Raw genomic sequence first — 15489 nt, 5'->3', positions numbered from 1 at the left:
CAAGTTATTATCTGTTGCTCTTACTACTGGGATCAACAACAAGACTTTTGTAAGATAGTGGTTCTCATTGAAATACTCACTGGAGTGGTACTGTGAGTTATTCTACGACTTTTGAACGTTTCTGTCCATAAATCTATATTGTAATCAACGTCATTGAATTTACCATATATGTAACTCTCCTAAAATATGGCTTAAAACTGATTCGTAAAAATCGTGTACTCTTTTTTTTTTTTTCATTCACACTAGCAAAATATGATCAAATTACAAACAGGATGCACAAAAATATGATTTGCACTGACAATCTAATAAGCATTTTAAATATAGTGTTTGGTGTTCTATGAAAAAAAATCACACTGAGTTAAAAGTATATGAGGGTAACTTGCACATAAAAGATTAACAAAACTGACAGTTACAGGATGAATTATCTATTTTAAGAGTCTTTACATTCCACAGGGATGAAACAATGTGATTTTCTTGGATATAACCTCAGTGGCCACTGATATAAATTATTCTACATTTCTCCATTTTCCAAAAACATCCCCAGACTCCAAAAGATCGTCTTCAAACTCTTCATTCCAAAAGACATTAATCATCTATAAATATCCACCCTGTACATCTCAGTATCTTCAGAGCGCAGATCACAATAAATCAAACATCTTCAAAACCACAATTACTACCTCCATCATGGGGAACAATCAAAACATAGTGAGCAAAATGATTAAGCAAAATCAAACAGGTAGTGTGGGTAACTTTTCTTTGTGCTGGTAATTGCTTAGTGCAAAGCAGCTCTTTATCTCGTTAAGCTTCATGGCTCACTGATGTCACATTTATTCTCCTGTTCTCCAGCTCCAGATTAATAACCTCTCATGGGAGCAATGGAGTAAAGCTGTGCAGATGGCTTTCAGTTCCCTGTACTTACAACCAAGTCACATTGGAAGAGAGGATGGGGACGACATGCAGGTTCACGTCCACACATTCCACCTCCGTCTTTTTGCACGAACAGCTTTGCGGGTATTGCTGCAGATCTGCACAAGATCAATAAAAACTTAATAACTTAAACATAACTTAGATACATATAAACATATGTAATAAATATAACTAAACTTCAACAAAACTTATCTACAATGGTAACACAATATTATTATATTTTTAGGCAATAATTCAAAATCAATGTATATCGCAATCTAGTTTTTTCCAAGACATTCAAGATGTTACTGCATTTGACAGTTAATGACATAGAGGACATTACCATTAGAAAATGCAGTGATGTATATCGCAGATATGAAGCCCTCATAAGTACTTTATTATAGCTCTGAAAGTGCACTGAATTGGTTGAAAACTGTTAATCAGCTGATCTGTGGGCTGATAATTTATATATCTGACGGTTCAGCTGACAGATGCAGCTTTCAAATGCTCCCATGTCCTTGTAAGAGATGGAGCCGATCACAGATATTTCTGTTAAGTGTGTGAACACAATAGCCAATCAGTAGAGTTTAAGAGTCCACTTAACAGCACTTGAAAAGCAAGCAGGAATTGCTGCTGATGTCTCACTTTTTTTGTAACAATTGAAACTGAAATCTGTACACCATAAAAGTTTATGCCAGATATCTATATCTATCCATCTAACTAACTATCTATCTATCTATCTATCTATCTATCTATCTATCTATCTATCTATCTATCTATCTATCTATCTATCTATCTATCTATCTATCTATCTATCTGTCTGTCTGTCTGTCTGTCTGTCTGTCTGTCTGTCTGTCTGTCTGTCTGTCTGTCTGTCTGTCTGTCTGTCTGTCTGTCTGTCTGTCTGTCTGTCTGTCTGTCTGTCATTCTGTCTGTCTGTCTATCTTTCTGCTCACTTTTGTTGCTTTGTATTTCAGTCTATAAGAAAATTGTCTATGCAATAGTTTAAAGGTTAATATATCATTAAAATCTGAGAGTTATTTGTTAATTTGATGACTAAATACAAATGATTTATTTGTATTGTTTTTATTGCCAAAATAATATATACTGTAGTTACTGTAGGTTTGGTAACACTTTAGTATAGGGATCAATTCTCACTATTAACTTAACACTTGACTATTATTAAGATACTAGCTGTTTATTAGTATATATAAAGTGCATATTATGCATGATTTTATTCAACACCCCAAATCCTATATTCAATATCTAAAACCTAACTACTACCTACAGCAAATTAGGAGTTTATTGAGCTAAATGTTATAGTTTATATTTTTGTCAATAGTTAGAATTCTACCATAAAATAAAGTGTGACAAAAGGTTTTATAGACTTGGCAAATTCATTTATTGTACAGACATCTATAATCAATGAGACTTTTAAAATATTATATTAATATTAGAATATTATTGTATCAGCTGAAATTAAGGAATATTTTGTTAAATAAATTTTGGTAATATCATCCGGTCCTAATCTAGGGCCAGTTTTCTAATAACTTGAACCAGCAAAAACTCTAGTTACTATCAGGATTTAGTGAGACATGAAGTAACAAAAAAATTTAATGAAAAGGCATAGACGTTTATTTTTGAGTTTTACGTCTTGGGAGTTTCCCAAATAGATGTAAAATTTATGGGGGGAAAAGTATTCAAGTGAATCATGTGTTGTGATGCATGATATCCTTTTACTGGTATCTGCACCATTATTTAATGCCCCAAATGTCTTATGTCCTAATGTCTTAACTCATTTTTGGCCTTTGTTGTTGGTGGATTACCCACATCAGATTTGAGCATTGTTAACAGATCATTCACAGAAAATGTTGTGCTTATGTGTTATTTTATCTGTTCAGTAAATCTGGTACTGGTACATAAAGCTTAAAAACAAAACAAAAAAGACTTACATAATTATAATAATAAAACCAAAAAAAACATAAAATGATTTCTGAAGAATTTCAGTTGTTTTATAGGGATATTATGAACAAAATAACAAAACTAACATTTTGCTGTTATTGTTATAATTATGAAAATATTGTTTTGTTCGTAGTTCTATATGTCTTTATTATACATTTTTAATACATCAAATATTAAAATATTATTTTTAATGATCCCTTTATTAGTACATTACATTTTATTTTATTAACCAGACAAGCAACTTTGTAAAACCTTTCATATATCTTTAGATATTACTATTTTTTTTATTCTATTAAGCTTGATTCTTTGATAATTTTATTTTTTCACATAAAAATAAATACATAAACATGATATTTATTATGATACATAAATACATAATACATAGTTGCATTAATACTACTCGTGGTAAAAGTAATATTAAAAACATTCATTCATTCATTTTCCTTCAGCTTAGTCTCTAATTTATTAGGGGTCGTCACAGCAAAATGGACTATTCCAGCATATGTTTTACAGCGAATTTCCTTCCAGCTGCAACCCAGCACTGGGAAACACCCATGCACTCTCACACTCACACACACACTCATATACTATGACCAATTTAGTTTATTCAATTCATATATAGCGCAAATGGAAGTTTGGAAGTTTCCCAGTGATGGGTTGCAGCTGGAAGAGCATCCGCTGTGTAAAACATATGCTGGATGAGTTGGCGGTTCATTCCGCTGTGGCGACCCCAGATTAATAAAGGGACTAAGCCACAAAGAAAATGAATTAATGAAAAGTTTACTATGGTATTTTAGTTTGAACGGGTCTAGTTTACTTTTAGTAAGAACGATTACTGGGTAAGCATCACCTAATTAAGATTCATAATCCATGTTCATAAAAGTTTATATTGTTCCATTTCACTTTTCAAAACTTTACTAAGCTGTCTGTAGGCTGCTACACATTTTCAAGGGCAATAGGCTTTAAAAGCTAATAAATTTCCAAACAGGTGCTTCTACAAGCTCGTAAAACTCATGCAGATGCAGATTTACGATGCATTACGGTAAAAAGCAGCCTATAGGATTTCTGCCATAAAAAGTCTCCAGTAGACTATTAAAAGGTAAGGCTATAAATTCATCAAATAAACTCTGAGAAAAAAAAAAAACTTAGAAAATCCAGTTCTGGCCTTGCCATGGAAGCTACAGCAGCATTTTGGACTAGCTTATTTGGCTGATCTGCAAGATAACATAATTTATGCTTATCTACATGATCTCTTCCAAAGGAAATCAGATCAAGAGAGGGACACATACAGCAGTCATTAGGAAGGTCCTGTGGCTCTGCCTTTTTAATAGTGCGATCAAAGATATCCGCCCATCCGCTGTTGTCGCCTGCAGAAATTAAAAGCATGTATTAGAAAGTCGCTGTAACAATAAAAAGATATCACTGTGCAGACATTAATGGCATAAACTGATCAATGTTACCTAAACAGCTGCTAATGTATTTTAAAAGGAACAGGCTATATGCACTGTAAGTGTTTTTCAGCCACCAAAAATCTTCCAGTGAAAGGTTAATGTGAATTTTCAGTTTTATATGGTTCCTTTAAAAGCATCAATAATGTATTCTTTATTCAAATATAATTAAGTATATAATCAAACTTAAGCATTCATTTGGTTGTTCACACATAAAATGAGGTGAATGGCCTCAATTTGATTTTAAAGACAAGCAAGGAGTAAGAAGCAGCAGGCAACGCTGAAACTCCATTGAAAATACTGTGGATAAATAAATGTCCATATTTTTAAGACATGAGGTGAAACAATCAAATTTAATGTCTTGTCTGGTCTGAAACCCACTTTATATACTTATATACTTTATATCATAGGTGCCCAAACCTTTTCTTACAAAGAGCCAATAACCAAACTTGATTGATGCTAGTGGGCCGAAGGTTAATACTATATAGTTGCTATGGGTAAACTCCTAATTTATTTATTAATATTTAAAAATAAATAGAAAACATTGCTTTATAGTAACTAAAACAACATGTTTTTTTTTTTTTTTTTTTTTACATTTTATATTTATTACAGTTAAAAACAAAACAAAAAAAATTCTCATTTATAACAGACTGGAGTTATGCTAGTTTTGCCTTGATTTACTCATGGTGTCTTCTGCAGTCCTCTATCCGTTGAGACATTATGTACATATTAAAAAATCAGATTCATTCATAACATTTAATTGAATGTTTAATTTCAGTTTGTAGCTCAGAAACAAAACAAACAAAAATATTACGTCAATTTAGAACCAATAGACGACCATTTTTAAGGGCATTCTCACTTTCTTCTCAGATGAGATGGTGGGCCAAATCAAAGGTTACAAATGGGCCAACTTTGGCCAGCGGGCCCTCCTTTAAGCGTCTCTGCTTTATATGTTAAACTTATTGTATACCAATCAGGCTGGGAAGATTAATAATATTAAAGAAGCCATAGATTACTTAAATGCATGAGTTTATAATGGCATGACAGTTCACTGGATGTGCTTGAGCTGGCTTATTGAAAATTAAAAGTTCTTGTGCAAATACTCCATTCATGATGACATAAAATGAAGGTTAAACTTCAAACTTTAAATTATTTGCCTGCTTATACTTCTTTGACTGCTTTGATTAGTTTAATTAAAAAAATAAAAATGTATCAATTAAATAATCAATTACTCAGCCATATGGTAGACCTGTGAGACATTTGTTAATCTTTTATGGCAAATAAAGCTATTTTAAGAAAATCTAAGATATTTCTGTGTTCCATTGAAAGTCTGTACTCAACCACTTTTAAAAATGAATAAAAAGTTGATAAAAATACATTTGGTTCAACAGTTTTGTTATATGATGAACAAGGTTAGTTTTTTTTCCATTTAAAGTGTCAGTTTTAGGTGAACAAACATTTAATGTAGGGTCAGCAATATCTAAGACTTAACTCAAAATATCTCCATGTACAGAGGGGGAAACAAGTATAGAACACGTGATGTTTTTTTTCCCAGGAATAATATTTCTCAAGAAGCTGTTGACATGGAATTAAACCAGATTTTGAAAAAAACACCTACACTTTTGTTTCGGAGCCTGTCTCGTTTGCCCAGTTAGCGCGGTTCGTTTGGCATATGTGAAACCAGCAGCCGCGCTAGGATCCGTGCCAAATCAATCGGTCCGAGATCGCTTGAATGAGGTGGTCTCGGCTTGATTAAAACGAACTCTGGAGCAGATCGATTGCAGTGAGAAAGCGATACGATCCGAGCATGGATATTTCACAATGTTTTATGGATATGTAATAGGTTTACGGCTATATGAAGAGAGAATTATGAGTAGGGCGGGAAGTTTCACAAGTCTCTGGATGCCCTCAAACAAGTGATAATCTCCCGGTAATCTCGCGTCTCCCTCCCAGTTCTCAAATAGGCTACGTCGCGCACCCTTCTCACCCCTCCCAACCGCATCTCTCCTCACTCTTCAGATGCGTCGCGAGCACCTTGTGAAACACCACCAAACCACCACCTCTCCTGACAGCTGAGTGGGACTCTGCAAAATAAACACTGACACTGACCAGAGGAGAGTTTACTCACACATGACTTGTTTTAGCTCTTTTGGTCCGATTAGAAACTTTGCAGTGTGAAGGCGAACCGCTCTAAGAGCAAAGAACAACAATGTAACATTTGTAATTTCTGTTTCGGAACAACTGAATTGATTCACTGGTGTGAAAGCACCCTGAAACAATACAAACAGAAAAATAAAACAAAACAAACAAATCCGAAAAAATTGTTGTTTAATAACAACGGAATGACATAAGAAGTAAGTGCTGAACTACTGAAATGCTTTTTGAAATGAAACTACTGAACTGAAATACTAAAAATGCTATTTAATGTTGTGTTGGACTGAAGCAGCTAATATTATTTAAGAGATTTCAGTCGCTGTCTAGGCTTTCACTACCTTTCTACTCCTACCTTTCTTCATGTGTTCAATACTTTTCCCTGCATCATTTAATTTATTATGCATAATATCCTATGTACACAAATTTTTGTTTTCTTTTCCTGGGAAAAATTTCAAGCAAGCAAAATTCAACAGCACCTTTAGAAATATGTTTTCTGAGATAAAAGGTGGCATGTTCACTACTTATTTTTCCCACTGTATTGTAGGTGTCAAAATTACTTATAGGTTTGGAATGACATGATTAAAATGTTCATTTGAGGTTTTCTTAACCCTTTAAAAAATAAAGACATGCATACATTTAAATATGGCCTTACCACAATGTTCTTCATCTGCGCCATTTTTGCAGTCCTTGTGGCCGTTACACTGAAGGACCTGAGGCAAACACACACTCATGTTCCCACAGGGAAACTGGCCGAGAGGGCAACCTTCTGTCATCGCCCTGGTGGCCATCATGGATGCTGCTGGCGGCAATGAGGAAAGGGCAGGAAGAGGAAGAGAAGAAAAAGTTACTGAAGCTTCCAGTACATAAATGACATCTGTGAAAAGCTCTTTAAATCACTGCAGTACTTTGTGCTTCCATCAGGGCAAAAGTAGATGCCTGGAAGCCCTCCAGCAGAGTTAGATAGAAAGCACAAGCCAAGTGCAGCAGAGTTTGATTAAATTTGACCTTCAGTGTCAACAAAAGATATGGAAAGTACATCCTCCTCCCTTTTTGACTTATTTATTTTTTATTACCCTACATGATTAAGCCTGCAGTAAATTTGATGACACAAATGGCGCTCGTACACAGCGCATGACAACAACACTATATTTTGTAATTGGAAAATATGACATCTATGAACACGAGGCTCCCCGAGGCCCGCAATTATTTTTTATTCCAAGAAAGGCGTTAGTCCAGTGCACAAGCAGACGTTCATCAGAAAGGCTGTTTTAGTCTCTAACGGCTTCATTTTGCATAATAAATTGTCATGTTTGTGGTGTTTTCTTATCGGCCCTCACTAACACTCATCATAAAGTAGATTTGTAATAAATTGCGAGAGTGGGTGGCTTTTCCAACACATAGCTTTATCACAATGAAACACGGCCTGGTCTCTGACAGCCTCATATACAGCAAATACACTGTTCTGTCTGGTGCTATTTGTCACGTCTATAGCACACTGGAGGTTAGTGAATGATATGATTTAACTAGGCTCTGAAATGACACAAGTTGTCAGGTTATAAATGCAGCTTAGTAAAAATGTGTTGTATTATGGGTTTTTACAGCACAAGTGCTGATTACAGCTGGAGTACCAGTTCTGGTATAAAAATAATCTCTATATAAATAAAGAGTTAAGACCAAGGATATATATATATATATATATATATATATATATATATATATATATATATATATATATATATATATATATATATATATATATATATATATATATATATACTCTCTCTCAAATACATTTCTGTTTATATGTACTGTACACTCAACGGACACTTTAATAGGTACACCTTACTAGTGCCAGTAGGTACCCCCTTTTGTCTTCAAAACTGCTTTTATCCTTCATGGCATGGATTTAACAAGGTACTGGAAATATTCCTCACAGATTTTGGTCCATATTAAGATGGTACCATCGTGCAATATCTGCAGACTTGTCGGCTGCACAACCATGATGCAAATCTCCCATTCCACCAAATCCCAAAGTGATCTATTAGATTACGTACTGGTGACTGTGGAGGCCATTTGAGCACAGTGAACTCATTGTCATGTTTAAGAAACCAGACTGAGATGATTTGCCATCAGAAGATGGGTATACTTTGCTCATAAAGGGATGGACATGGTAAGCAACAATACTAAGGTAGGCTGTGGAGTTGACACGATGCTCAATTGGCACGAATGGGCCCAAAGTGTGCCAAGAAAATATCCCCCACACCATTACACCACCACCACCACCAGCCAATACAAGTCAGCATGGATCAATGCTTTCATTTTGTTGACGCCAAATTCCGACCCTACCATCCAAATGTTGCAGCAGAAATCGAGACTCATCGGACCAGGCAACGTTTTTCCAATCGTCTGTTGTCCAATTTTAGTGAGCCTGTGCGAATTACAGCCTCAGTTTCCTGTTCTTAGCTGACAGGAGTGGCACCCGGTGGCTACTGTAGCCCATCCAACTCACGTCTGGCATTTGTGCGCACAGAACTGTCGCTCATTGCATAATTTCTCTTTGTCGAACCATTCTCTGTAAACCCTAGAGATGGTTGTGCGTGAAAATCCCAGTAGATCAGCAGTTTCTGAAATACTCAGACCAGCCCTTCTGGCACCAACAACCATGCCATGTTCAAAGTGACTTAAATCACCTTTCTTCCTCATTCCTCATCGTCTTCACCATGTCTACATTCCTAAATGCATTGAGATGCTGCCCTGTGATCGGCTGATTAAAAAATTTGTGTTAATGAGCAGTTGGACAGGTGTACCTAATAAAGTGTCCAGTAAATGTATATTTATTTGAATAAGTTCAGTTGTTTTCTTGAAACAAAAGTTTACTGCTCCACACAGGCCTGTGATTTTTTGTTTTATTTTGGGGAACTGTGGAAAAGGCCGATAGTACCATACAAAGCAGTAATAAAAATAAAAACACCTCCAAGCACATAAACACCTTCAAGTCATCATCGTCCAAGCTCAAGTCAGGAACAGGACTGTGCCACAGGTACCAGAGTGATTGTAATGAAAAACAACTCCTCAAGGAGTAATATTTTTAGTACTTTTGGTTTAACGTAATAAACCCAGACTCAGTGTTTTGATATGGCAGCCACATTTCTACTTCCTCAGCCAATATTTTTAACAACGCCGACAAACACAAAAATCCTATACAGAGATATTCAATATAAGTATAATTGTACAGTACTTTTCACAATAATCATTGTTTCAAAGGTTATATATAAAGACAGTTTACCTGGAGTTATATATTCATGATATTTTTGTGTGTGTCTGCATCAAAATACATTTACAAAACTGATTATATGATTCATTAATTTTCCTTAGGCTCAGTCCCTTATTTATCTGTTGTCACAGAGGAATGAACCACCACCTATTCCTAATATATACATAGAAAACATATTAATTGCAAGCAAATTGTTTTATCTAGTGATTAAAATGATGTGTGTGTTTGTATGTATTTGTACAATTGTCAATTTTAGTGGTTTTAAAATGATTATTTGGTGAAAATAGTTCAGATATTCCCATCACTTTAAAAAAAATCCCAAGACAGCCATACATTTATAAACACTTTGACTAGACAGTGATGACATACATAGCAAAACTACAGCAATTTTCAGTCCATTCTTGCTGAGGCTAACAACACTGTCGCAAGTCACTTCCACAAATTCAACAAAACCTAATTTATGTCAGTCAGCTAAATAATTAAACAGTACTGTAGCTCACTGATTAACTTTCCTTTGGTTTATACCCTGTTTATCATAGGTCGTCACACTGGAATGAACCATCAATTACTCTGGCAACAGTTTTACACAGTCACGTTAAACAGTAGCTGACAAGTAAAAGATATATATAATTTACAACTAAATGTCACAAAAAAACACAGTAATAGGTTTGCACCGTGTCCAAATAAACCACATTATACAAAAAAATGAAATCAATACAAATAAATAAATATACACTCACTGGCCACTAAATTAGGTATACCTAACTAGTATAGGGTTTTGCCTTCAGAACTGCCTTAATCCTTCATGACATAGATTCAACAAGTCACTGGAAATATTCCTCCAAAATCTTGATCCATATTGACATGATAGCATCATGCAGTTGCTGGAGATTTGTCAGTTGCACATCCATGATGCCGATCTCCCGTTCCACTACCTCCCAAAGGTGCTCTATTGGATTGAGTTCTGGTGACTGTGGAGGCCATTTGAGTACAGTGAACTCATTGTCATGTTCAAGAAACCATTCTGAGATGATTTGCAGCCTGCCACCAGCAGCCTGAACTGTTGATACAGGCAGGATGGATCCATGTTTTCATGTTGTTGATGCCAAATCTGACCCTACCATCTGAATGCTGGAGCAGAAATCAAAAGTCCAGGCATTTTTCCTTTTGTCTGAGCATTGTCTGTAAACTCTAGAAATGGTTGTGTGTGAAAATCCCTGTAGATCAGCAGTTTCTGAAATACTCAGACCAGCCCGTCTGGCACCAACAACCATGCCACAATCAAAGTCACTTAAATCAACTTTCTTCCCCATTCTGATGTTTGAACTGCAGCAGATCGTCTTGACCATGTCTACATGCCTAAATGCATTGAGTTGCAGCCATGTAATTGGCTGATTAGGAATTTGTGTTAATGAGCTGTTGGACAGGTGTACCTAATAAAGTGGCCAGTGATTGTATGAGTAAAGAGCAACAGTGCCAGTGAAATGACTCAAAACGCTATCAAAGTAACCCCAAGCCAGCAGAGCGACTTTCCTGTTTATGTTAACATCACATCCAGCTGCATCATAGACATTATCTTATCTTTGTCTGACTGCTTTCCTATTTTTAGTAGACTTGTTATTTACTCACTTTCACATTTTTGCTGCTCCCCATCCTCCCAGTGTTGTTTAAATCTACATTTGACCTACACAAACTAAAAAAGACCTGCATTTGCTGTTAGACATACAGTTGAAGTCAGAATTATCAGCCCCCCTCCGATTTTTTTTCTTTTTTAATTATTTCCTAAATGATGTTTAACAGAGCAAGGAAATTTTCACATTATGTATGATAATATTCTTTCTTCTGGAGAAAATCTTATTTGTTTTATTTCGGCTAGAATAAAAGCAGTTTTAAATTTTTTTTAAAGCCATTTTAGGGTCAAAATTATTAGCCCCTTTAAGCTATATATTTTTTCGAAATTCTACAGAACAAACCATCGTTATAAAATAACTTGACAAATTACTCTAACCTGCCTAGTGAACCTAATTTACCAAGTTAGACCTTAAAAATGTCATTTTAAGCTGTATAAAAGTGTCTTGAAAAATATCTAGTCAACTATTATTTACTGTCATCATGGCAAAGATAAAATAAATCAGTAATTAGCAATGAGTTATAAAAACTATTATGTTTAGAAATGTGTTGAAATTATTTAGATTTGGGCTAATGATTTAGAGAGACTAATAATTCTGACTTCAACTGTATGTATAGTCCAGTTGAAGAAAGCTGTGTCAGTATACTACTCACATTTGTTGATCCAGCTAAAAAAACAGCATCCAGTCTGTGCCTCAGATGGCCAGTTTAGCCCTTTCTCAGTCAAGATTGCACATTTCCCACACAATTACTCAAATCCATATGTGGCCACAAGAGCACATCAGTGATAAAAAAAACAACTTGTTCAAACAAAAACAAATGAGTTCATTTGTAAACACCAAAACTTACTACAATAATCTCTGCAAATTAAAGAGCCACGTCTAGGTCAGGAATATTAAATGAAGTCAACCAACTGACTGGCTAATGGGTATCCATGCAGCATGCAGTGCACATTAGGAATCACTGTTTACTAAAGCTAGTAAATTGCCAGATAAATTAACCAAGAGTGGAATAAAAAAAAAACCTGAAAAACTTGCTGACCAATTATAAAAATGTTTTCATTGCCTAGCTGTGGGCTTAATGGTTGCCACTGGAGTGGAATGTCCTACTGACGTCAGTTTCAATCTATTCAGTGTTGTGTGAACATTCAGAAATGAGTACACTTGTAAACAAATATTAACTGAAAGCATTAATAGCGAGAACATAAATAATCCTGAAAAGCACAGTGTGATTTCACGCTGAACAGCTTAGTAAAGAAAAAACACACATTTGTTCTTTTCAGATGTGGTCAGGAAAATCGCTGCAGCCTCTAATAAAAAATTGGACTGGCGCAGGTACTAATTAAATGGTAACAACACTGTCTGAGGAGGATCAGAAACAAGCATTCGACATGGAAAATGTGCAATTTGTCTCCAAACAAGTGAGAAAATGGAAATGCATGAACACTTTCTGTCAGATCATTTGGATCATCGGCAGAACCAGTCTTGGCACGCTCTGCCTTTTTAATAGAGGCTAAATGATTTTCTCTCTGCCACACAACACAAATCATCCGAAGCCATATGATAGCTTTATGTGAGAAGCAGAAAGAAGAAGTAATTTTAGTTGTGGTGGGAAAAACAGATTAAAGGTGCACTCTCAAAAAGTATGTGTTAATTACATATTATATGTGTTATGGCTATTTTAATCATGTGTATTCTTAGATGATTATGTGCAAAAAGAAAGAAAAGAACTGTGTGCCAAACACGTGTGTTGACTTTCATCCAGTCAGATTGCTGCCTACTTGTTGGCACCAAGGATATTATAGTTAACGAAAACGAACGAAAAAACGAAAACTAAAATTTATTTCTTAACTGAAATTCAAATAAAAAGAGAGTTAAAAAAAACTGAACTGAACTAACTAAAACTAACTAAACATCCTGAACTAAACTAGCAAAATGTCCTTCGCTATCATCTTTGTAAATGTATTTTATAAATAAGCCTACTGTAAGCCCATATATATATATATATATATATATATATATATATATATATATATATATATATATATATATATATATATATATATATATATATATATATATATATTAGGGCTGTGCAATTAATCGAAAATTCGATTTCGATTTTGGCTTCTAGCGATTATGAGAAACCATTATTCGAGATAAATGATTATTCCATCATATACCTCCCCCTTTCCAGTTGTACACATTTGTTGCTCTGCAAAGCTCACTTCCACGTGAAAATGAATATAAGCATGTTCTGTAATGTAACTTTTGTGGCACGTGACGCGCATTATTCATATTTTTAAAAACGCAAAAGAGCACATGCTCTGTGTGTGCGAGACGAGCAGAGCACACAAATCTAATGCCATCCTAATGTGAGCGCTTTAATGTTCAAATACATGCATGTTTGTGTCAGAGTGCAGTGTTTAGTGATTATTCATATTAACCTTCGTTTGTGTAATAAACCAACAAGTTGAGAATCAAAAGACATGTGAAAGAGAAACCATATCAGAGCCGCACTATTCTTAAAGCTACAGCGCACAATATTCCTACTGCCACCTGTTTTTATTACTAATCAAACAACAAAAGGAGAAAATCCCTCTTGATTGACTGCTCTTGACTGAAGGACTTTTTGTAGCTAAAGTGTTTTTCTTACAGTGAAGATGCTTAAAGCAGTTTAAACATAACATGATTATTAACGCATTTCTAATAACTGATTTCATTTATTTTTGCTATGTTGACAATACATTATATTTTACTAGATATTTTTCAACATACTAGTATTCAGCTTAAAGTGACATTCAAAGGCTTAATTAGTGGAATTAGGCAAGTCATTTTATAACAGTAGTTTCTTCTGCATTCAATCAAACATACAGTTGAGGTCAGAATTATTAGCCCCCCTTTAAATTTTTTTCTTTTTAAAAATATTTACCAAATGATGTTTAACAGAGCAAGGAAATTTTCACAGTATGTCTAATAATATTTTTTTCTTCTGGAGAAAGTTTTATTTGTTTTATTTCGGCTACAATAACAGAAGTTTTACATTTTTTAAAAGCCATTTTAAGGACAAAATTATTAGCCCCTTTAAGATATTTTTCCCCAATAGTCTACAGAACAAACTATCATTATACAGTAACTTGCCTAATTACCCTAACCCGCCTAATTAACCCTGTTAAGCCTTTAAATGTCACTTTAGGCTGTATAGAAGTGTCTCAAAATATATCTATTAAAATATTATTTACTGTCATCATGGCAAAGATAAAATAAACCAGCTATTAGAAATTAGTTATTAAAACTATTATGTTTAGAAATGTGTTGAAAAAATCTTCTAACCGCTAAACAGAAATTGGGGGAAAAAATAAACAGGGGTGCTAATAATTCAGGGGGCTAATAATTTTGACTTCAACTGTATATATATATATATTTTTTTAAAGCGGCTAATAATACTGAGCTATAAAAATAGGTTTCAAAATATTTATACTCATATAAAATATTTATACTTATTCTAGCTGAAATAACATATAAGCCTTTCCCCAGAAGAAAAAAAATTATAGGAAATACTGTGAAAAATTCCTCTGTTAAACATCATTTGAGGAATATTTATATGATTGTGATTTTTCCCATAATCGAGCTACAATCATATATATCACACACACTAGATACTGCATACAGACCCTGAGCATGCATCAAAAGCGCTGCCACATTTGTACAGTGCTCCCAGGACAAAAGTAATTTAACCGCACTAGTCAAATCTAAAGCCAATGTGAAGCTGCTGGACTTTTAGAGCTGTGCACAGGTGTAGTAACAAGCAAACAAAGAACACAAAGCATAAAGGCAGAACATTTTATGGGTAAGATTTAGTTTTTTATGTTTTTGAATGTTACAAACTTTTGTGCTTAACAAGTATTAATGATAATACAATTTCTTACTGCCCTGACCATTGAGGAAAGTAGCACCATACTCACACCATAAATACCAGACTTATGCTAGTTTTGTTGAATAAAACAAGCAAAAATGTAAATGAAATATGACAACAAGATGCTGCGGTGCCAGAAACTTGTATTTTTAGGCAGCAGTGAATTATTTATTAAAGAATGATTATTTAACTAATAATAAA

General features: G+C 34.4%; 2 protein-coding genes across 6 annotated transcripts in view; one reads left to right on the top strand and one right to left on the bottom strand.

Moving 5' to 3' along the window:
• LOC147842141 (uncharacterized) overlaps positions 1–15489 on the top strand; it is a 1078568-nt gene that overhangs the window by 940188 nt on the left and 122891 nt on the right. Inside the window, exons 1-2 of one of the 2 annotated variants that reach the window (XM_087271074.1) lie at positions 11468–11759; positions 14578–14740. The gene's annotated coding sequence lies outside the window, so the exon portion shown is untranslated. Of the gene's footprint in view, positions 1–11467; positions 11760–14577; positions 14741–15489 lie in introns of those variants that run through there. The other variant, XM_087271073.1, reaches the window with a different exon arrangement.
• rxfp2a (relaxin family peptide receptor 2a) overlaps positions 1–15489 on the bottom strand; it is a 135820-nt gene that overhangs the window by 71189 nt on the left and 49142 nt on the right. For 2 of the 4 annotated variants that reach the window (XM_087269772.1, XM_087269770.1), the window contains 3 exons: positions 7123–7269; positions 4158–4235; positions 920–1025 (listed from right to left, as the gene is read on the bottom strand). In XM_087269772.1, coding sequence (XP_087125898.1) covers positions 920–1025; positions 4158–4235; positions 7123–7261 — 323 coding nt within the window. In that variant the 5' untranslated portion in view covers positions 7262–7269. 4 annotated transcript variants of the gene reach the window in all.

The sequence above is a fragment of the Danio rerio genome, chromosome 10 (assembly GCF_052040795.2).
Source record: "Danio rerio strain M-AB ecotype USA chromosome 10, GRCz13ab, whole genome shotgun sequence".
NCBI classification, from domain to species: Eukaryota; Metazoa; Chordata; class Actinopteri; order Cypriniformes; family Danionidae; genus Danio; species Danio rerio.
The sequence above is the reverse complement of the archived record's forward strand: the minus strand, read 5'-3'. Positions and strand labels throughout refer to the sequence as shown.